The sequence below is a fragment of the Corvus hawaiiensis genome, chromosome 9, assembly GCF_020740725.1.
Source record: "Corvus hawaiiensis isolate bCorHaw1 chromosome 9, bCorHaw1.pri.cur, whole genome shotgun sequence".
In the NCBI taxonomy this organism is placed as follows: domain Eukaryota; kingdom Metazoa; phylum Chordata; class Aves; order Passeriformes; family Corvidae; genus Corvus; species Corvus hawaiiensis.
The window spans coordinates 29,090,459-29,114,246 of NC_063221.1; the positions used below are offsets into that span (position 1 = coordinate 29,090,459).

Here is a 23,788-nt window from a genome sequence, read left to right on the forward strand (position 1 = left end):
CACTGGGGGAGGATGTCACGCCGGCAGGTGCATGGCAATAGAGAATACACCCCCGAACAGTGTCACTGGGGAAGGATGTCACCCCGGCAGGTGCATGGCAATAGAGAACATACCCCTGACCAGTGTCACTGGGGGAGGGCGTCCCCCCGGCAGGTGCCGCCCCCCGGGGGTGTGCCCCGCAGGTGTACCCGCGCCGGAGCGGTGTCCCCACCCCGCCGGTCCCCACCTGGCGGCGGCGGGCGCCGCTCCCGCTCCCCGCCCCTCGGCGGCCGGGCCCGCTCCCTCCGCTCCCTCCGCTCCCTCCGCTCCCTCCGCTCCCCGCCCCGCCGGCCCGGCCCTGTGCATTGTGGTCCGGCGGCGGGGGGCGAACATGGCCGAGAAGCAGAAGCACGATGGGCGGGTGAAGATCGGCCACTACGTGCTGGGGGACACGCTGGGGGTCGGCACCTTCGGCAAAGTCAAGAGCTGAGTACCGCGGCCGCGGGCGGGGCCGGGCCGGGCCGGGTGCGCCCCTCGCCGCCGCCTCCCTCCTCCCGCTCCCGCGGCCTCCGCGCCGGCATCCCCTCCCTTCCCTCCGCTGCCGCTCCCTCGGCGGCTCCTCTCAGCATCCCCCGGGGATGAGAGCGGCTGGCGGAGCCGTGTCCGGGGCACACGGGCGGGGAGGCGGCCGCTGCCCGCGGCGGGGATGCGGCGGTGGCGGGCGGCTGGTGGGAGATGCGGCGCTTGCCCCTCGGTGGTCCGGGCTGCCACAGCCCCTGGAGTCCGTGCCGCGAGCAGGACCCACCAAAACTTTGCTCCCGCGCTCGCAGAGAGGCGATGGGGAGGCTGAGGCGCGCACCGCATCCTGCCCCTCGGTGCGGGGCTGCGCTCCTCGCCCCTTCCCTTCCCGAGGGGCGGCAGGTGCTCCGGGCGGCTCCTGGAGCCGGGAGCGAAGGGGCTTCGCGCTGCCGCCCCTCCGAGCATCGCCCCGCGGAGCCGAGCGCGCCCCGCAGCCCCGCAGCGGCTCCCGCGGGGATGGAGGGGCCGGGGCGGGCAGGGAGGAGCGAGCTGCGGCTTCACCTGGGGAAGGGAGGGCTCCAGAGCGACATTAGAGCACCTTCCAGTGCCTAAAGGGGCTGCAAGAGAGCTGGAGAGAGACTTTTGGCAGGGCGTGGAGTGGTGGGACAAGGGGGAATGGCTTCACACTGACACAGGGCAGGGTTAGATGGGATATTGGGAAGAAAATCCTTCCCTGTGAGGGTGGGAGGCCCTGGCACAAGTTGCCCAGAGAAGCTGTGGCTGCCCCATCCCTGGAAGTGTCCGTGGCCAGGTTGGATAGAGCTTGGAGCAACCTGGGATAGTGGAAAGTGTCCCTGTCCATGGCAGGGGGTGGAATGGGATGAGCTTTAAGGTCTCCTCCAACCCAAATTGTTCCAGGATTGCAGCATGGGGGAGATTGTGTCAGGTTGGGGTTCCAGACAGGGATTCCTTGGCCAGTCATGCCAGAGCAGCCAACTGACATCCTGAAGGCACCAGCTTTGCTTTACCTGGCTGTGAGGTTTGCAAATATTTGTATTTCTTTTCCCTGTGAATTCTGCCATTACATGGAAATTTCATTTTTTAAACAAGATACTAAAAAACAAAAAAACCCAACAAAATTCAGTGTGTTAGCTGTGTTTACCAGTAGGAAATAGGTTTAGCTTGAGCTGGGGGAGCAGCTGCCCCACCCCACTAGGATGTGGCCAGGCAAAGGGGTGCTGTGCCTGGCCTCAGCACCTGGAGTTTTAAAATAAACCCAAATTGACAGCAGATGAAGGAAACCACCACAACCACTGCAGCAAAGTCCACCTGTGACCATTAATCACGCCCCTAAAAATATATTGCTGCATTTAATCCCAAACCACAAATTTACTGTCTAAAGAATTATCAGAATAAATACTTCTAACAGTAAGGACCATTTAAATCACTCATGTATACTAGCAGGCCTCAAAAACTGCTCTAAAGGCAGGGTCTTTTTTCCTTGCAGACCAATTTAAACCTTCCAACAATAGTGGTTTTTTGCTTAACTAGCACAAATACCCCCTGCCCCACCTATGACCTGACTTTGGTAAAAATGGACATTTTCCAAAGAAATATTTCAAATAACATAAAAGAGGTTTCCTAGCTCAAAAATCCTTTATAGATGACTAGTACCTTTATATGTTTTTTTTTTCCTTAATATTTTGCCTACAACTGACAGGTTGAAGTTTGTTCTTGAGACTGGGACCTGGAATGAAGAAATGGAATCTCCCATTTATAAAGAATTACAGCATTTTAATCAAATTGAGCTTTAGAAAAACTTGTATTCACATGAGAAAAGTAAAGAGGTTTTTGTCAGTTGATTCAAGCATGGTGTGTTGGGTACAATAATTGCTTTTCCAGGGAGAAGTCAGGTGCCATCAGTGACATTTCTTGTTGCTGATGTGTTTTCTTCAAACTCTGCCTTGCACAAAGCTTTGGTTTTGGCACTTTTTCCTGCCTTACTCCTCAAAGTTAAGAAATTGTAATTTACAGTTCTCAGGATTATTGTTATTAAGGAAATAAGAAAATGGCAATGAAAGGGAGGATTTAGTGACATGGGGTACGAAGCAGAGCTTGAACTCATGGCTGGAGCTGAGTAGTCATTTTGAGCCATCAGAAGCCAGAGACATGACAGAAAAAGTCCCTGACTCGCTGGGTCATCAGAGAACTGATCTTCCTAAAAAGTGGCTGAACACTGCAAGAAACTGTTTTATTCTAAGCCCATTCAGTTTCTTGATCTCATTTGCAGAAAGTACACACAAGGCGCAGAGGGGAGCAAATAGGTTGGCAGATGAGGGCAGGATTTTGGTGATAGTGCTGAAATCCCATCTGGAAATGGTGATGAGGACACAGCATCTGTTGGAAGAGAGGAAGGTGGCAGGAGCTGATGTGGTAGATGGATAGGAGGTGTCATGTCAAGGCTTGAAGTTACCACACAGCATTTTTACCAAATATAGTTATTTTCCCTGTCCCCCAGGCCAAAGGTAAGAATAATTTGCGGAAATAGAACTGTGGAGAAGATCTTGGATTTGGAGTTTAGCAGAGCCTTGGAGGAAGGAGGTGGCATGTTCTTCCCTGAGGGCTGGTAAGAACAGATTAGACAGATTGTGTTTTCCATGGGCATGTCCCACCCTGTGGGTCCCCAAAAGCTCTCCTGTGACCACAGCCCTCACACAGCTAGGTTCACAGTGGGTGCAGCCTGGAGAGCTTCAGTCAAAATCCAGCAGAGTAACCCCAATATTTTTTTCCATGTGATGCCACCCATGGCATCCCTGGGGGCCTTGGTGGCTTCTTTCCCACCAAAGTGACCGATCTGTGGTCCCTCAGTGCTTGGGTTGTGTTTATGTTGGTTGTGGTGGCACCTCCACAGGCTCCAGTCGGGATCAGATCCCATTTTTCCCAGGCACTGTGGCACTGCTGCTGAAAGGCAAACTTTGTGTCAGAGGGAGGAGGAACCAAAGGAGACTGAGCAGATGAAGGAGTGGGAAAGGCGAGTGCCACCGGGGCAGCTTTAATACAGCATTGCTAAATATATGCTTTGGATGGATTTCATTTTTAACTTTGGGCTGAGATAAGGGCCAGCAGAACTGATAGGAAAGGAGTTTCCTCTCCCCTCCATAAGCTTCTACATTGCCCTGAAGCATTTGCAAAAGTGTTAACTTCTTGTGCTGCCTGAGCTGGTAGGATAAAGAAAGCGAGGTAAAAACCCCATGCTGTCACGGGGTTTTAATTGTTATCTGTGCTCAGGGTGCTAGAATCATTATTCTTCCTCTTTTTTTTTTTTTTTTTCCTTTTATAAAAGTAAGTAAATGAGAAGTGTCTCCTTTCTACTTTTTTAACCTGAGAAGGAAGGAGGAGGTGTCCTCACCACCAGGCAAGGCCACCACTGCCCACCCTTGGGGTGAGGATCCTCGTCCATACCTATGGGAGATGTGGGACCTGCCCCTCACTTCTGGGATGATCCTGGGGGGTCAGAGATGGTGACTCTGTGAGCAGAGGGAGGGTTGTCCTTACTGCCCCTGTCAAAATGCCTGCAGCTACAGAGAGCCCTCAAAGGCTTAAAAGTCTCCCACCACATATAAAATTTTGTTCCCTCTTTGTCTCTCTCTCACCGAGTTCAAGGAGGCTTAACAAGTCACTGGGGACAGAAACAATAATATCTCTGTATCTAATGCTTACTGTAAGCAGAAGATGGATTACAAAATAGGCTGTTTATTTTTAATTATTAATGTGTTTGTGCTAGGAAACCTTTGCAGAGTTACACATTGTTTGTCACGGATGGGAAAGGGGATGAACTATTTGGCAACAGTATTAAAAACAATAATTATTCATTCTGGGCATGGCCTTTTTTTTCCCCCCAAGTGTATAATAAAAATTTTTCAAAGCATATGCTGAGGCAAGGCCAGAAAGTGTTGTCCTGAAACAAAGAGTGGCAGAAATCACTCCTAGTTCAATGAAAAAATTTCGCTTTACCTCCCTGCAGCACTGCCCTGCTCTCCTCTCCCCAAGGATTCACCAGGGAAAATGCCTCCCGGGATGATTTACAGCACTCTCCTTGCACTGCACAAGGGGAATTATCTGCCTCCTCCTGCCCTCACTTAATCCCTAAATTGCATCTCTGCTGCAAAGCTGAGTTTATTTTCATTCCATCATCCAGTAGTTTTAAGTATTACGAGGAATAAAATGGACATGCAAAGTGGTGCTTTAATTTTCAAGGGCAGTAAAGTGTTTTATTTTTAGGATGCTCTTATTGAGGAAAGAATCTCTGGCAGGTCTTATCTGGTGGCTAATAATAGTGACCTGGCGTGCCCTGAGTGCTGCTGCCCTGCCCTTCTCACGCCTCCTGCTTGCCCTGGGTGCTTCTGATCAGCTCATTAGGGCTGCCCAAATTACAGGCTCTAATAATGTAATAACAGGGTTTGCTCGCAGTAATTAACTCCTTGCACCGTGTGTTAGTACTGGAAGGGCGACGTTCCTAATTAGAGAGCACAAATATTTAATGCAAGCAAGTTTTCCTGTGCAGGCTTTAGGAACCCATCCGTGTGTCACCCTGTTGAATATCCCATTAGGAAACGCTGAGAAGGGGCAGCTCATGGTCTGAGAACCATTTTTGGATATAAACACCCCATTTTCAAGCAGTTTCTGCTCTCAACTTCAATACAAATCTTGCTTCCTGGGAGCTTTTTATTTTTTGCGTGGTCTGTTTATTGATAACAAATGGAGCCCCATGCTGGATTCGTTTCACATCATTAAGTGCAATTCCCCCAGTGGCAGTGGGGCTGCTCCCAGTTTGTGGTTATGGGTTTTTCCCTGAACACAGGAGACAAACATCAGCATCTCAATACACCAAGTGCATTTAAAAAAAACACCTCGTATTGAAGTTTGTATCTTTGCTAAAAGCAGAATTTGCTCCTGCAGTCCAGCAGTGTTCCTGCAGCTTGTCATCAAAGCAAGAAGCACGCTGGAGGGAGTATAAATAGACATTCATTTTAGTAATGCAAATCCTGCAGTCCTATTTTGGGCAGGGAAGATCCTTATACCATTTTTTAAAAAAAGAAGTGTGATGGTCCAGTTTTAAGACTGGATTTATGGGGAATTTTGTCAACCAGTGTGTTATGGTGGAGATTCTCCTCTGCCATTTAAATATATCTGTTTCTGATTAATCTAGTTTTTACATGCTATAAATCCTTGCAAATTAGCTTGGGGTACGACCTCCTCCAGCAACTCACTTTGTTTTATTTAGTGGAGTGGTTTTGGCAGATAAGTCCCCTCTCTTCTGCCTCTATGACTCCTCTGGGAAAACAGTGAAGAGAAAAAAATTTAAAAATATTTCACACCCCCATCTTTTGCTTTTTTCCCTTCAGAAGTGGCTTTTTTCTTATAGTGTCCTACACTGCTTGAGTGAATCCTGCTGCACTGTTTAGTGACTTTGCAATGTTCTCTCTCTCTCTCTGTCTCTCTAATAGTTGGTGAACACCAGCTGACGGGGCACAAAGTAGCAGTAAAAATACTGAACAGGCAGAAAATCCGCAGCCTGGATGTGGTGGGGAAGATCAAACGAGAAATTCAAAACCTGAAACTCTTCCGGCACCCTCACATTATCAAACTGTGAGTACCCTCCCTGCCACGTGTTCAGCTGCTCCTCTGTGCACAAAGACCTCTCATACACACTTAACTGGGTTGCAGGAGATGGATTAGAGCAGTAAAAAATGTGTTTGGCCAAGATTTTTTGTGTTGGAACATCCACTGGCACAGGTTGCCCAGAGAAGCTGTGGCTTCCCCATCCTTGGAAGTGTCCCAGGCCAGGGTGGATGGGGCTTGGAGCAACCTGGGATAGTGGAAGGTGTCCCTGCCCATGGCAGGGGGTGGAACTGGATGGGCTTTAATGTCCCATCCAACCCAAACTGTTCTGTGATTCCATGAATTGCAGCATGGTCAGGCTCTGAGAGTGAAACCTTGGCCTCCAGTCAATAGGATTTATGTTTTAATGCACTGATTATCCAGAGCTTAAAAGAACATTTTTTTTTTTGAAATTTATTATTCAGACATAAGTTTTCAAAGTTGCCACTTTGATGAACCTGAGTTTGGGTCGTAAATCAGCACCTGCACTGCAGCCTCTGGGATTCCTGCTCAATCCCCAGTTTGTGCAGCCAGCCCACATTAATGAGGCACTCGATAACATCTTTGGCATTCCTATAAAAGAAAGCTGTTGAATGGTAACTGCAAGGGTAAGTTGACATTTAGGTCAGCCTTAAAGCTGGCATGAGATATAGCAAATACCTGGGACTTAGAGGCAAGGGAAAACAAATTCTCTCTCCAGTTAAATAACTAACCATGCAGCAGCTGTTGACTTTAGAGTAACTTCACAGTTCCATGGATTTATTGGAGAACAGATTGGTATTATTTCATGAAAAAAGCACCAGCAAGGCTCCTCAGCTGTGTGCCCAGCATCCTGCAAGTCAAATCCTGTTCACACATTTGTCAAAGCAATTAAAATTAAATCCAGTTTGACAATACCTGTGTCCTATGGTACATGTTGCACTCATGAAATACTGTGATAAAGATGTGAGAAGACTGGGGCACACAAACCTCTTTCAATAAGTTTTTAAATGTATGTAAAAGAAATATTGGGGCAATTAACTGTAACTTCGATGTCTGGGTTCAAAGCTCTTCAGAAAATTGAGGTTGATGCTATTGGTCTTTATGGGACTATCCCACGTTCCCTTGCCAACCTCTGAAAATTGCTGAAATCTCTTTGTTTCAAGTTACAACCCAGCTGTAAAAATTCAAGAAATTCATCTGCAAAAGAAAGGGGGAAAAAAAAAAAAAGAAGAAGCAAACAACAACAAAACAATGAATCTGTAATAAAAGTGAGGGAGGTCCCAGCTGGTGCTGCTGTGAGTTCCTGGGGCTGCATTGACCTCAGCTGATCACTGGCAGTTTATTCCAGCTGAGACACTGAAATGCCTTTGCAGCAGTCAGGGATCATTTTGAAAGAAAATGGAGAATAAATCTGCAAGTTGAAGGTGATACTCTGGGGTTTTTTTCTCCCCATTCTAGAACAGAGGGTTTTAATATTTGAAAAATAATTTTGGAGGGAGTGGCATCCTTTTTGTTTCTGTACCTATCCAGAAGAAGCTCTCTCTAGTGCCTAGAGTTCTTCATCTTCTTTTTTCTTGACTGAGGGAAACCAGATGGATCCTCTCCTTGCCCCCAGCTAACCGAGCATTCATTTCTAAAGCTGTTGTTGCAGATTTTACCCAAAATGGAAATTTGAAAGTCAGGGCAGTCCTAAATGTGATAAGATTGCCTGGCAGATATTTCAGAGGATTATTTAATAGGCTGAAGGAAGATCACAGGTCTGGAAGAGAGGTCCTTTCACAGACAAGTGAAAGATTATACTGGAAACAAGAGACAGCTTTTCAGAAGTGGAAAGCAGTTACAAATGCAAGATCCAAACAAATTCTTGTTTGTAGCACTGGTGTGGAGTTAACAATCTGTTTAAAAGCCTTTCCCTGTTCTTAATTAGGTTTTTTTTCTAAATCTGCTTGTGTTTTTTGAAGGTACCAGGTCATCAGCACACCAACAGACTTCTTCATGGTCATGGAGTACGTGTCCGGCGGGGAACTGTTTGATTACATCTGTAAGCACGGACGTGTAAGTGCCAGTCCCAAGTCAGCCCAGACACTTGTGTGGGAAGAGGATGGTGTTCAGGAGCAAAATGACTGCTCAAGGGAGCACAGTTAAGGTTAAGGCCCAAAATAGAAGTTGCTTCACAGCAACCCCATCTGGGGTGTCTCGTCCCGGCTCGCACGAAACTTGTGTGTGATTTTTAGCAACGTTCTCAGGCATATCCCCAAACCAAAATATCCAAGGTAATGTGTTGCTTAGGGCAAATATTTGGAAGACTGGCTTATTTTTGTGATTTTTAGTGATGGGTGGCCTGTCAAAAGCCCCATGTTTCGGCAGCAGATTTATGGTATGGGAGGGGAAGACCACTCAGTGTGGGCTCTGCCCCAGTCATTCAACTCTCCCAGACCCCCCCTTGGCTCCACATCAGGTTCTTTGAAGACTTTTCAAGGATGTGGCTTATCTGAGCAACATTGTCAAATGCCAGCAGTCCCTCTGGGTATAGATCACCTGAGGTGTGGGTTGAGCCTGTGAAATGGGAGATTTTGGTTACAAAGAAAATCACTGATGTCTGCCCCATGGAGGAGTTGCAGGCAAGGAGGTAAAAATGGGCCAAAGTGGACATCCAAAATAAGGGTTCAGGTGAAGGATCAGCCCATCACATGTTCCCTCTCTGTGCTACAAAATCAATACATTTACAGTAAATTGCATTAGAGTAGTGCCATGGTCGATGGAGCTGACTCAATTTTCTTTTCTATGTTCTGATTTCTCACACATTTTAGCCATCTAGATCTTTTCAGAGACTAATTTGGATCCTTTCTGACCCTCTGCATTTATAAACTCAGTTTTTCATGAAGAGAGACTTTTGGAATTCATCACTAAAAATAGTAATTTTAAATATAGTTTCTCTAATATGGCTCATACAACCTTACAGCTATACAGGTAATTAAAATCACCACAGTATTCCAGCTTCACCTGTTGCTTCCAGAGGAAGTCCATGAGGAATTGCTCCCAGCAACATCCTCTGTGGTGTTTTGTCCATTCTGGATCTGTACCAGTCCCATTGGGACAGCAGGCCATTGTCTGATAGGTGCCACCTTTAAATACTTGTTGACAGCTCAGCTGAATTGAGGTCTCACCTTTCATCTCTGGGCTGCATCATTTGCAAACACTGGCACATTTTAAATGCAAGGGTGAGAAATCTGCTTTATTTGCTGCTTCTGGTCGCAGGCACACTGGGATCTTCTCTCTGCACCCTGCAAGCTTTTAGCTCCTTGCTAAGTCAAACCTTCCCTCGCCAGCTCTGCATGCACACCACCCTGCAGGGCTGTTCTCTTTGCTGTTCCCACAGGTGGAGGAGGCAGAAGCTCGACGCCTTTTCCAGCAGATCCTCTCTGCGGTGGATTACTGCCACAGGCACATGGTTGTGCACAGGGACCTGAAGCCAGAGAACGTGCTGCTGGATGCACACATGAATGCAAAGATAGCTGATTTTGGTACGTGACCCCAGCAGCATTCCAGAGGCACAGCCAGCGCCGCTGGAGCGTGGCCGTGGAGCCGCCCTACAAAACCCAGAGCCTGCTGCCCCAGCCACCACCAGCTGGAAAGCCCACACTTACAGACACTGCCCTTCCTGCAGCAGCAGGGATTATTTGTTGCAGGCTGCTTCTGTGCTGGCACTGAGAATGGAGCAGCGAAGTAATTTGTAAATCTCTGCTGTGTTTTAGTGTAATCACCCGACGTAAAATTTACCTCATTTATTTTTGAGGCAGACTCGGTGCAGCTAATTTGGGGTGAGCTGGCTGTGTGTGTTTATTTTGGTGCATGTTCTCCCTCTGTTTGGCCATGTGCTCTTGGCCTCAGTTCATTTTACAACAAGCAGTAACAGGAGTCTTTAAGTGGCATTATGGATTGAGATCCATTAAAATACCCGGGCTACCAAGTCTGTCCTGGTGGGTCCTTTCTAGCAATGTAAATCCTTCTGAAGACTTACTCATGTCACAGCCCCACCCAATTCCCATGTGAGGTAAGAGCTCTGGGATGAATTATGTTTCTTTTCTTCCATGCTCTGGGATTTGCAACTTGGAGGAGCAAAATTAGCCAGGAGTGAATATTTCTTGGTTGGGTATGAAAAAAAACCAACCAAACAACAACAAACCCAACAACAACAAAAAACCCAACAACAATAATAATAACAACAACAATAATAATTTTCAAATCAGCTCAGAGGGGTCTATCTAAATTATATCAACAGTTCTCTTCCAAATATCCCACTCCACTTGCCTGCCTCTCCTCTGTGTGACACAGAAGAGTCCATGGCTGGACTTTCAAATCAAAAATCAGTATGTAATAAACATTTTCTTTGTAGGACTGTCCAACATGATGTCAGATGGTGAATTTCTACGCACCAGCTGTGGCTCCCCAAATTATGCAGCCCCTGAAGTCATCTCTGGAAGGTAACACATTCCATTTCTAATCAGACTCTATGTGAGCACAAGGGCTTTAAATTTGTTCTTAGTATTGGAAACAGCTTTGCACATCTAGTAAAAGCAACTGCATCCTTCCAACCTGGATTTTATGTTTGGGTGAATCTGTTGGCAAAGATCTGAAGGTTTTCTTGGTTATTTTACTTCTCAGTAGCTGTAATAGCAAACCGTGTTTTGCTACAGGTGTTTACATTGGAAGAATTATTAATACCAGATGTTGACTGTTTATATTGCTAATTAAAGAGGGTGAAAATGACTCTTTGGATGCAAATAGTGAGGTTCCAGGTGGAAAGGCTTTTCCAGGCCACCCCCTCCTCTCCTGCCCACCTGCAATATAAAACACAGTGTTAATGAGGAAAACCATTCACTAACAAAAGGACCAGGAAGATCTTTAATCACTTCACAACACTTGTACTGAAAATACTTGTCTTCTGGTTCCTTAGGCTTGGGGTTTTGGCTATGGCAGTAGGTTCAACATTCAGAGCTTTATTTTGAACTGATTCGTTGAATTGACAAACCTCCTGTGTGGTTGCATCTCTCAGCATGAAACATCTGTACAGCACATGGAGTATTGAACACACTCCACAAGGTTGGACTGGACTTCCACGTGTTGATACAGAAGTGTTGCCTCCTATATTTTACTATCAGGAACAGAAATTACATAGAAAGTACATTTTTCCCTAATTCTCTCTGTAATAGCTTAGCAAGGATTGCAAATATAGGTTTTCAAATTTTCGGTCCTCTATATGGTCCTTCAAACTTCCCATCTCATTATCTGCCCCCTTTTTTTTTGAATCTTCCTTTATTTTTCCTAATCCAATGTCTTTTTGCCTATAAGCGTAGCTTTTAAATAGAACATTTTGTTCAGGATGTGTTTGCTGTGATTATGGTTATTTTATCCTTGTTTACACCAGAGCAAGTGTTGGCAGAGCATCCTAGGAATTAGACTAACATCCAAAAACCCTGTTGTGGCTACAGCTCTGTGTGTGAAATGAAGTAAATCCTCATTGACAAGAAGGGGACAAAGCCAGAAACTACTGGGATTCCAAGAAAATAGTCACAGTATTTCCATTTCAGTGAAGGCCAGACACATGTTTTTCAGTTTGTGTAGGAGACAAGGCACATGGCAGACCAGCAAGAAGGATTTAGTCCGAGTGTTCCAAGGGTACAGGCAGTGCAGCTTAGTAGCAACAAAAGTAAGCAGGAAAACCAAAACTGAGCCCCCATGTTGCCCATTTTCACTGGCTGCAGCTGCATCCCTCCCTCATCACTCCCACCTACAGTCTCAGGGCTGCCTGAGTTTCATGCCCCTGCTCCATGTGCCAAGCTGGCCTCTTCTCAGAACTGTAGCAGCGTGTGAGAGCTGCATTTGAGGGGGGCAGGCACAATCCACCCTCCCTGCCTTGCTGGTGGGTGTGTGGGGCGGGGGGGGGCTGACTCCTGGCTCCTGCTGCCTTCCCTGCTAGAGCACAGAAGCAGTAGAGTGTGACAGCTCAGGCTTCAGAGCCATGAAAGTGCATCTCATTTGGACTTAAAAGTCCAAAAAACTGCTCAGGCAGTGCAGTTATCAGCAAAAGAATCAGGCTTCTGATCTGTGGGAGCTGGGCATGGAGGCAGGGCTCAGGGGGCATCCAGCTGATCCTCTGCCTTTCCAAAATGACTTTGCTGCTGTCCCTGGCCTCAGCAGGGAGAGCCTCACCCTTGGACAAGCAGACCAAGTGTTTTGGGGGTGTTCAGACAATGGCCACGTGCATGACCAGCATGGTTTCTACACTGATGTGTCTGCAGTGATGCTTTTCAGGGGGAGCATGTGCAGGATGCTGAGGTTTCACCAAGAGACTTCTGTGTTTGCATTTCAACCTCTGTATTTTGGCAGGGCCTCACAGCCCAAGGGGAAGTGTTGCCTCCCAAAATCTCTGGGGAAGCATCAGTTGTAGCAAAAAGAGATAAGCACACCAAACAAGGAGCAGCAGAACTGTATATTTGGGGTGTCCTGGGTTGGTGATGGCAGAGAGCACATTTGGCATCTTGTCAGAAGCAGGAGCACTTAGATACCAGCAGACCAAAAATAAACACTCAGAGACAGAGTATCTGCTGCTGTTTGATCTGCCTCATTCAGTGAACAGAAATTTCTGGCTGAGCCCTCGGGGCAGAGGAGCAAACAGCCTGGCAGGGCTCTTGGAAATGTTGGGTTTGGCCTTTTGGAGAGTTTGGTGGAGGCAGGGTTGTACACAGGAGTGTGGGCAGCCAGTGCTGGCTCTGCCATTCATTTCCCTGAGCAGTTTTGGCTGAGGCAGATTTGGTTTGAGGGGAACCACATGAGCATCCCTGTTGTGGGCTGGAGCTTTTCCCCTGGTGGAGCTGGCAGGGGGGTCCCCCCACCTGCACCCTGACAGAGGAGAGGATGGTGGTGACACATTTCTCCTGTCCTTGCCCTTGTGCAGGCTCTATGCTGGCCCAGAGGTGGACATCTGGAGCTGTGGTGTCATCCTCTACGCCCTCCTGTGTGGCACTCTGCCTTTTGACGACGAGCACGTCCCCACCCTGTTCAAGAAGATCCGTGGCGGGGTGTTTTACATCCCAGAATACCTCAACCGCTCCGTGGCCACGCTGCTCATGCACATGCTGCAGGTGGACCCCCTCAAGCGAGCCACCATCAAGGACATCAGGTGGGCTGGAGTGGGCTGGCTGCCTGTGGGGGTCTCTGGTGTCCTGGTGACTGTCCTGAGGGTCACCTGCTGGCAGGTGGGCAGGGTGGTTTTCAGGAGTAGTCAGCTAATCCAGATGGTTTTTGTCCCAAGTGATTCAAGGAGCAGCCCTGCGCTCTTCTGTGCTGGCTGGATGATGATGGTGATGATGAACAGGATGAGGATTTTATATGTATTTTATACCTATTTAAAATTCTATTTTATTCCATTATAAAATAGCCTCAAAAATCTCTTAACAGCACTTAGCAAAACCAGCTATAGCATCCAATAATCCTAAGAACTTAATATCCACCAGCCCTTTTTCATTACTTTATTTCAAGACCACGTCCCTCTGGGTACCAGATAAAGAGGGTAATCATGGTACTTACTGTATATCCAATAGAAAAGGAGGAAACACCCAAGAATTTCTAATTTAATATGTAAATATTGGATGTATTCCATCTAGCTGGTGTGCTAAGCATAAACATAAATATTACTAGGACTTCCAGGACTTCTCAGGTTTTTAATGCATTTTCAATGGACAGCCTTAACTTTACCCTTCAAGTAAACCCATGCAAACTTCCTTTTTAATTTCTTAATTCCTTAGGATTAGAGGATTTAATTACATGTTAGAGCAGCAGCACATGTGGTGAGATTACAGTCAATACACAGAACCTATAGACAAGGCACTGTATGAGTTTTAGACACTTAATTAAGATTCACCTCATTGTAAATCGGTGGGAATTGGGTACCTGGGTACCTTGGATGTTCTGATCTCCATCAGGCCCATGGGAATCCCAAAGTGTGAAAATCTTGGAAGTGCTGAGGTCTTACTTCCAAGCCCAGTGTGCAGAGTGTCATCGCTGTCCCAGTACCGGGCTGGGCTTTGCTCCCAGTTCATCAGCTGGGCTTTATTCTTGGCCGCTCGTGGTTTCCCCACCTTGCCTCGCACAGAGCTCACGGTGCTCCCCTCTGCCTTGCCCAGGGAACACGAGTGGTTCAAGGAGGAGCTGCCCAGTTACCTGTTCCCAGAGGACCCTTCCTACGACGCCACGGTCATCGACGACGACGCGGTGCGGGAGGTGTGCGAGAAGTTCGAGTGCACGGAGTCGGAGGTGATGAACAGCCTGTACAGCGGCGACCCGCAGGACCAGCTGGCCGTGGCCTATCACCTGGTCATCGACAACCGCCGCATCATGAACCAGGCCAGCGAGTTCTACCTGGCCTCCAGCCCCCCCACCGGCTCCTTCATGGACGACAGCACCCTGCACATCCCTCCGGGCGTGAAGCCGCACCCCGAGCGGATGCCGCCGCTCATCGCCGACAGCCCCAAAGCCCGCTGTCCCTTGGACGCCCTCAACACCACCAAGCCAAAGCCCCTGACTGTCAAAAAGGCCAAGTGGCACCTGGGGATCCGCAGCCAGAGCAAACCCTATGACATTATGGCCGAGGTGTACCGGGCTATGAAGCAGCTGGACTTCGAGTGGAAGGTAGGGAGTGCTGGTGCTCTGGGGTGGGTTTCCAGCATCCTTTTCCCTGTAAGCTCAGGGAGGTTTGTAAGCGTGGTTTCAGCCTCACCTGTTTCCAGATAAGTGCCCCCACCTTGCCATCATCTCTTGCTATTCCTTGTTAATGCAAACTCTGAATTAAGGTGCCAGCTGTGCTTCGGTGTCTGTGGTGTTTGTTTATGGCGTGAAATAAGGGGTTTCTTTCTGAGTGCTCTGAGCCTTTGGCTGGAAAGATGATTCTGCCTCGTTTAGCTGCAGGGTTAAGAGGAGCTGTTCACATTTCTAATTTTAGTGGCTAATTCCTTGCGAGGTCATCTCGAGTGCTCCTGAGCAGAGGAACTCTCATTATTTCTGCCTGGTCCTGTCAGGACTGAAATGCTGAAATGGCACAGTATGCATTGTCCTGAAGGATGCACGGATGAGGGGCAGGGGGCCTTGAGAGCAGGATTTGTACCATGAGTGTGATGGCCTTCTCCCTGATGGAGGTGCTGCAGTGCTCGTGGATCAGATGTGTTTTCAGACACTTACTGCTTCCTCAATTTAGGGCTCAGCTTCTTGATTTAAACCCAGATGTTTTAGTTGACAGTACTCACTGCAGGTATTTCTCCAGGGCTGTGCAACATTTAGTCACAGTCTTTTTCAAAGTTGGAATAATAAATCCCTAAGTTAGCCCTGGATCTCTGCTGCCGTGCCCGACTCCCTAAATCCTGGTGCAGGCCCTGAGGTGAGCCCTCCTAACTTGTGGCCTCCTGACTTGTGGCAGCAGCGTCATGTGAGCATTGGGAGTGAGGTAAGGAGAATTTCAGCCCAGATCTTCATCACCAGGGGAGTTCCCCTCCTCCTTCCAGGTCCCAAGGGTTGTACTGTGTGAATTTCACTGTGCTGCTTTTCTAAAACCTCCTGGCTCCGCCTTATTTTTGATAATATTATGTCTTGAAAGCCAAGTAGCTTCCAGAAACCCGATTTCCCTGCACCAGCCAGGAGATGGACCATGGCCAGGTGCATTTGCCCACACTAGCCAGACATTTGTTAGCTACATGGTTTTGCAGAGAGTGAACAAATCTGCTGTACTTCTGGTACAGCCTCACAAACCAACTCAACCCAACATCTTTGTGTGGGCAGTGGAGCTTATTTCGTACGAGGAGGTTTCACAATAGTCTTTCCCCCCCTAAGAATAACTTCAGATGTGACTCTTCATCAGAATTAACTCTCCCATCCACGCAGTTTCTTCATAAATATAGTGCAGAGAAAAGATCTCATCGTAAATGAGATGCAGCAGATTGTCAGGTGGGAGGCAGCAAGGGGAAATACACAGCTCAAGGGTGAGCCACAAACACTGGGTTTAGCTGTGCTGATGGAAGAGGTTGCTCTGCCCAGCTTGCCCTGGTTTCGTGGACGCTGTCCTTCTATGTGGGTCCACGAGTGGATTTTTTGGCTCATATGGCCATGGCTGCTGATGAGGGAGGAGCAAACATCAGTTTTGTGCCTGGCAGATGGGTCACTGCAGCTTCCTCTGCCAGCAGCTGGTGAATCAGAGCCTTAAGAAGAATATTTAAAGATAGGAGGAAATGAAGCCATTTGCTTAAGCTTACAGGCATTGTCCTTTTGAGAAGCTGTTTTTCCCAGAAGATGTCTTGCTCATATTTAAAAAAAAATAAGGAAAGAAGTGTTCCTGTTGCTGCCTGGAATCTCCCTGCTGAGGGCAGGCTTCCTGTTGCAGGTGGTGAACGCCTACCACCTGCGGGTGCGCCGCAAGAACCCCGTGACCGGCAACTACGTGAAGATGAGCCTGCAGCTCTACCAGGTGGACAACCGCAGCTATCTGCTGGACTTCAAAAGCATCGACGGTGAGTAGGAGATGGAGACACATAGAAGGGCAAGGCTGGAGGGTTAAGAACCATCCTCTGCATTTTGAAGCGCTTATGCGGCTGTGTCAAGTTGGTAAAAGTCCTTTCAAGCCGTTCGCCTTTGCCGCTGTTCCCATTTCCTTACCACACCCGCATTGCAGCTGCCAAACTAATCCCACTTTTTCTCTTTCCTTTCTTTTTTTTTTTTTTGTTGTTTGGCTTGTCAAGACGAGGTGATGGAGCAGCGGTCTGGCTCCTCCACGCCCCAGCGCTCCTGCTCGGCCGCGGGCTTGCACCGGCCGCGCCTGAGCATCGACGCGGCCGCGGCCACCGAGTGCCAGTCGCTGATGGGCTCCCTGAGCGGCTCCTTCGTTGGCAGCATCCCCTCGGTGCCCCCACGCCTGGGCAGCCACACCATGGACTTCTTCGAGATGTGTGCCAGCCTCATCATGGCCCTGGCCCGCTGATGGCACCGGCCCCGCCGTGCACTGTGAGGATCTGCGCCGGCTCGTCCGCCCCTTGTTCCTTTTGCTTCGTTGTTCTTCCTCCTCCTCTCCTGACCACCCCACAGCCCGTGGCACAGAGCCAAGCCCAGACCCAAAACATCCTCCCCTCTGACAAGGCAATGAGGAGATTAACTTGGTTTCTCTCCTTGTGCCTGGTGAAATGTATCCAATACCCTTTTTTTCACCTAGTGAACCCCATGGGAAATGTCGAGGCTGTAAAGTAACAAATGTATCACCAAGTTTTTGGAAAGCACCTTCCCCTGGTTCATCCTGAGTTAATGGAGGCATAGCCGAGCTTCCTGCAGGGAGGTTGATGTCTCCCCATTGCTGTGGAGAGCAGGGGCAGAATGGGCTGAGCCAGGTGGAAGGTGTTGACAAGGAGCTCCATGAAATGGAGTGGAGGGTGATGAAGCAGCTCTGCAGTGTTCACACCCAGGTACTGGCCTCTCTAACTCTTTTGTCCCCAAAGCAGCAGCTGCTTAGATGCTTCTGCTCGAGTGCAATATGACCTCCCTCCCCTCTCTTTTTCCCTCTGCTGGAGATGGGGAGGGAAGGTGGGATGTGCAAAGGTCCTGTTGCAAACCTGCCATGGGGAGGCCTCCCCGTGTCCAGTCTTTGCAGAGGAGTGTCCCTAAGGTGCTTTACTTCCTCCCGAGAGCTCCGGACAGCACTGACCTGCTCGCCACGTTCGGAGCTGAAGGCAGATTGCCTTTTTTCCAGCCCTTAATCGCCACCTCCCTCCAACCTGCTCCCCCTCCCCTGCCTCACCACGGGCTCCAGGGGCTGAATCCCAAGCAGGGTTCAGGTGAGCAGGGGACAGGATCCGGATCACCCCCCTGAAAACCCAGTGCTTCACCTGAGGGTTGGGATCATCACTGAGCCATCAAGAGCCATCAGCACCGCACAGCTCCGGAGTGCTCACCTCTCACCTTTCCCCTAGGAAGCTCTGCCTGTTGTCACCTCCCTCAAATGACTGCCAAATCTGCCTTCCCTGCTGCTGGAGACTCACTTCCCGTGCCCAAGGGCTCTCCCGTCCTGCTGCTGCCCACTGGACTGTGACCCTCGCCGCTCCGCTGACCAGGCAGGGATATCCCAACCCAGAATTTTACTGTTCCTTTGCTACTGGCTATCTGAAGGATGGGATTTTATTTTTTAAGACAAACTGCAGGGATTTTTAATGTTAAATTCTTGTTACCTGAGGGTAAACCCTACTGCATGTGTGACTTCTTTGTTTGAAAGGGTTATTATTTTTTATGACACAGGATTAAGCTAATGGGCAGCGTTGGCATCTTGCTTGGGTTTGACATGGTGTTTAATTCCATTTACTTGATTAAGAAGTAATAGTCTAATCAAGGAACAAATGCTTTATGAAAACCTTGCCAAAAAAATCCTGAGTGGGGGGGTTTGTTTTGGGTTGTTTTTTTTTCTTCCTTTGTGTTCTGTTTTAAGAAACAAAGCAAAGAACTTTTGCTGGTCCCAGGTATGCAGTCATTCAACTTGAAAAAAAATGTAATCTGTCTTTTTGATAGCTTCTTATGACCCCTTGAGGTTTTTTCCTAGGGTTTTGGGGTTTTTTTTTTGGTACAGTTGCACTTTAATTTATACTTTCTGCAAGTTTCTATGAGAAGCAAGGAAGAGAACAACACATTAAGCCTTTTTTACTGATCATTTAAGGTAAGACAAACACGGGATATTTTTGCCATCTACTGGCAGTTAAATGGACCTTTTCAGCTTGAAGTCCCTTTTTTTTTAAAAAAACCACAGAATTGCCTTACTTTTGTTACAGATTGTGCTTGGATCCTCACTAACGTGACTTTACAGCTCCAGTTTTTCCAGAAGCCGCACAAAGTAGAAAGCTTCCCAAAAAATAGAAAAAAAAAAGAAAAAATCAGTTTTGTTGTTAAGCTCTTGAACACTAAATCCAACACAGCAGTGGTTGGACTATAAACCCACAGCAGAACAGCTTTGTTTTTAAAAGAAATACTGGAAATATTTGTAGTGCTCCTAGGTTTTGTAATGAGCCTTTTATTATATTATGATTTTTAAATAAATACTCTGGGGTGGAGAATGGCTTTGGTGCTGTGCCTGGTGGCTGCCAGGTGATTTGTGTCCCCAGTGCTGTGGTGTGAGTTTGGATGGAGAATCCAAACTCCTGCATGCAAAAAAAAAAAACCCAAACCCCACCCCAGAGTCAAAGGTGAGCAGCACCCAGCCCTTCAGCAGCTTTTGGATCAAGGCTGAGACACAAGCAAAGAGCCCTGAATGGTTTTGGGCAATGGAGAGAAACCCCTTTGGAAAGGAGCAGGAGCAGCTGTAGGGACAGGCATTAATTCCCATCCAGGAAACAGCAATGTGTGACATGTATTTGAAATGTTAAAGGCTTTTCAAATCTTCACTCCCAGCTGAGCATCTTGCCAAATCCTGGAAGCCCCTGTAGCCCTCTTGGTAAGGGGCTGGTGTGTTACAATCTGGGGCTCAGGAGCAGGTAGATGTACTGATGTCTTTTTTAAAATTGACTCTTGTCCTCTGGGATTTCCTACCCAGCAGAACTAATAGTACTAAGCAGCAGCATATGCCCTTGGGAGGAAATATTTGCTTCCTGGAGGTGGGTGGGATTTCTAGGCTGTAGAATAAGCCCCTTGTGGCACTTGGCATCTTCTCAGACCCGTGCAAACATTAACTGCTATGTGGATCTGCAAAACCAGTCCTGCCTGGAAGGCAGGCAGAGTTACTCAGCTTTCCACATGGGCAGACACAGAGATGAAGCAACTTCCCTGCTCAGGCTCAGCAGAGGCAGTGGAGGGAGCAGGACTGGTGGAAGCACCTCCTCAGTGACCACAGCAGATTGAACAGTCCATCACAGCCTTACCCAAATCCGTGCTGCACTTTGAGGACTTTCACTTCTTTTTATTATTTATTTTACCTTCAAATAGGCTGTGTTCTGTTTCCCAGCTGCAGAGGAGCTGCTGACCTCCAGTTACATTTACCAGAGGAAGAGTTTAACTTTCACACTGTGGTCAGCTCTTTTTGAGTTATGCTGGTACATGCACAAGCGTCGGGAAAAGCAGGGTAGACAATATTTGAACTACAGAAACTTGAATTACTCCAAGTGCAATTCTTCAGAAGCCACTGGACAGCTGTGCTTTGCAAGCCACAAACTCACCCAGACGTTGCCTCAGCCTGAGGGAGGGGAGAGAGAAAATGCAAAGGATAAAGAGTTCAGATAGGCTCCAACAGCAAAGTCCAGCTCCTGGATGAGTTAATTCAGAAACACCTTGTGCTGTTCTTGTTGGAAGCTATACATATGTAAATATTATATATGCATACATGCATATATATAAAACGTAGGTGGCACCCCTGTCGTTGGCCTCTCAGCTTTTTTCTTCCAGCAGGGCAGGAGTGTGCCCTGGACACTGCCACCGCACTCTAATCCCAGCCTCTGAGAGGAGCTGGACAAAGGGGATGCTATTTTTACACCCTCTTTTAGGTAAAGCCCATGAGTAGCTTAGCTGACCCCATCAGGCTCAGCATGGCCTTGGCCAGGGATGGGAGGAGAAGTGGCATCAGGAGCTGTGAGAATTCTGCCCTTCCATCCACTCTGGCCAAAGCCCTGGTGACGATGGGGTTTGGGGCAGGTTTATTTTCAGGAGGTGGAGCTGGTGAAGGCAGCAGGATATATTTTTCCCTTTAACAGGTCAGAAATGCATCTTCAGCTGTGTGTCCCGTTTAGCATTTCATGAGGTGTGTACAAGCACAGGGGAATATACGGGCAGTGTTGTAAAAACGTGAGCCGGCTGGTTAGTGTGTGATGTGTGTGCTTTTTTGTGTGTGATTATAGCGGCGTTCGTGTTGGAATAGATGAGGTTTGAACAAAATAACCCTTCTGTCTACTCCTTTTCATTTCACTGCTCTTTACTGTCAGTGTGCACCCCTGTAGGAGAAGAGGGACCTGTGTGCAGGACATGAACTCGTGCCTTCGCTGTGCGTCGGGACTGCTGGAAGTGGCAGCTCTGTTTCACGAGGTGCACAATTTCCCCAGCTCATGCAGAATCCCCCCGCTGAGACATGCAGGCCATGTTTCTAAATACTTGAAGTACCATTTGTTGTGCAATTTTTTGGCTTCACCCTTTTATTAGCTGAGAGGAGAGAGGGAAGAAGAATCGCACATCTGGAGGAGCCAAACCAACCCCCGCTCGAGCTCCTGCTGTTTCTTTCCTGGAAAGTTTTAGGATCTGGTTTTGTTCCAGGTATATGATGTACCTTACTAGAGTCACCTTTCTTAAGGTCTTACTTTGGTATGGACTTTTCATTTAGTGCTTTCCTTTGGCTTCCTTAGCCCTCCCCTTATATATCCCTTTTTCATCATTCACTTATGAAAAAAACCCAACAGCTTCTTGTAATTCTGAGCTCCCAGTCTGCCTCCTGGCCATGGAGTTAATGATTCAGCCAGAGGTACCTCACTCCCATGCCTGAGACACAAACTGGATCTCAGAGTTCCCACGTTACACCTACTGATGGAACACTGACTTTTGCAGAGAGCACACCTGGTATTCGATGCACAGATCTTTGCCCGTTTTAATCGTCAAAATTAGGAGAACTGGACTGTGAATCAGAGCTCTACCTGCAAGCACGAGTACACTTTTGGTGTTATAACAAGTCTGTTTTCAACAAAAGCCTTGAAGTTCCTGCTGAAGCTGCCTTAATTTAAAAATCAAAGTTTATTTGTAAGACTCATCTCTGGTTATTATTTTTTTTTTTTCAAGTTTGGAAATAGTTTATTTATCCTCATCTCACAAAGCTGTGAAGTAGATCCTGTAGCCATGGTAATATTTATTCTTGTTGCTGAAAGCATGTTCATGTGTTCTGTATCATGTTATACCCATGTGGTTTGTACTTCAATGCATTTGTTTTGGTTTTTTTTCTTTTAGAGCACAAAGGAAAACTGCATCCCAGGATATCTGTGGTGTCCATGGCCCAGCATCTTTGGGCAGACAGACCTCAGCTCTGTGAGAGAGGTGAACTGGACTTGTCCACTGCAATTTTAAAATTCATACTCTAAGGAGTATTTATGATTTATAATATTATGTATTTATGATTTTAAAAAAAAAAAGATACTGAACTTTAAAAAGTTCTGAGTAGAAGCATCCCTTCAAATGTATCAATAACATGAAGCTCAGGAAAAAAACCCAAAACCCTGAGCTCTATGAACACTGCATCCTTCTTGATATTTTCTTATTTTGTCAAATGAGGGCCTGGAGAGGGTTTTGTTTTCCAATTCATGGCTTTAGTACTTTCTGTTATGGAAGGGCACAGAGCCCTGGTTCAGTTTTGTCCTTTGTGCATTAGATAATCACAACGAAGCCTTTTTCCTTCCATTTATGGTGTGGAAAGTGTTTCTCGGTGTACTGCACTGCATGTGATAGCTGTCTCCATGGTTGACATTTGCACTTTAATAAACTCAGAGATGAAAAGAGATAAAAACAACAAATCCTTCGAATTTCCTTATTGCACGGTTCCCTTTCTGCAGGCTGGGGTTGGCTGGTGGAATTTCCCTCTGGAGATCCTTGCACATTCCAGCTGTGGGACCACGGATGCCCTCAGGGCTTGGTGGGGGGCAAAGGGGTGGGAAGGGAAGGTAAAATTTCTATGTGGATAATTTAAACAGCTTCCCCAACCCAAAATCCATGCCAGGAGCCAGGCCCATGTATTTACATGTGCTGACTCAGATCTTCACTCCTTACACCAAGGAGTAAAGAGAGAGAAGCATTTTAAAGACATCATGCAAAAATAACCTTTCCCTGCAGAAGAAGTGTCAGGGACAAAGCTGGGGACCCGTTTCCTCTGTGCCTGTGATGCAGGAGGATGTAAATCCAGTTAAAGCACACAGCTGCAGGGAGTGCTCCACATTTGTCCCCATCCTCTCCCCTCTTGACACAATTTCAGTTCTCCCTCAGACTCGTCACCTCACAACTGCTATCATGATTATTTCCCCTTTGAGGGGAAACGTGGAGGAACAGGGTTTAACACTCAGATGAGAATTGGTTTAGGTTTTGATGTGGTTAGGATGTATCAATGAGATTATATATAAAAGAAAAAAAAAAAAAGGATGAGCTTAATTTCCTGACCAATCTCTTGACCTAAATACAGCCAACCTGTGGTTTAATTGAGGAAGTCTAAGTTGCTGTATCTACAGCATTTTTGTATTGTCTGGAGTCAGCCCATAGCAAGCTCATTTCTTCTGTGCATGCATTGGAATGTGTCCATGAGGAAAAAAACCATTTCTAAGGGTATTGCAAGGCATCCTTGCATTAAATCAGCTGCCACTGGCAGTGCAGAAGTTTGTGTTTCACAGGGATTTAGGGCACAACCCCACAAGGACTGTGTGTCACCGCCGGGATCAGGGCCGGATCACGTCTGTCACAGGATATAGGGGGAGATTCCTAAAAAAACTTAGTATAAAATAAGAAAAACTTGTTAAGTAACTTCCTTAGGAGGCAAAAAAGAGCTTGCACATGTGGCTAATACAGGATTTGCCCGTAGTGCTTACACGGGGGTGATGAATAGACCTCATGACTTGTGAACGAG

At 47.4% G+C, this 23,788-nt stretch overlaps 1 protein-coding gene across 4 annotated transcripts; it reads left to right on the forward strand.

Annotated features, from left to right (window-relative positions):
• The first annotated feature begins 279 nt into the window (after nucleotides 1-279).
• On the forward strand, nucleotides 280-22,691 carry PRKAA2 (protein kinase AMP-activated catalytic subunit alpha 2). 4 transcript variants are annotated; one of them, XM_048312778.1, is made up of 10 exons: nucleotides 280-464; nucleotides 6,006-6,147; nucleotides 8,103-8,196; nucleotides 9,521-9,665; nucleotides 10,538-10,625; nucleotides 13,100-13,324; nucleotides 14,328-14,832; nucleotides 16,571-16,697; nucleotides 16,926-17,187; nucleotides 18,144-22,691. In XM_048312778.1, the coding sequence occupies exons 1-9, from the start codon at nucleotides 371-373 to the stop codon at nucleotides 17,162-17,164; spliced, it is 1,659 nt and encodes a 552-aa protein (XP_048168735.1). In that variant the 5' UTR covers nucleotides 280-370; the 3' UTR covers nucleotides 17,165-17,187; nucleotides 18,144-22,691. The 4 variants fall into 4 exon arrangements, with proteins under 4 accessions (XP_048168735.1, XP_048168734.1, XP_048168736.1 ...); XM_048312777.1 differs by having other exon boundaries at nucleotides 16,926-22,691; XM_048312779.1 differs by lacking the exon at nucleotides 280-464 and adding an exon at nucleotides 1,320-1,537 and having other exon boundaries at nucleotides 16,926-22,691.
• Nucleotides 22,692-23,788: the final 1,097 nt, after the last annotated feature.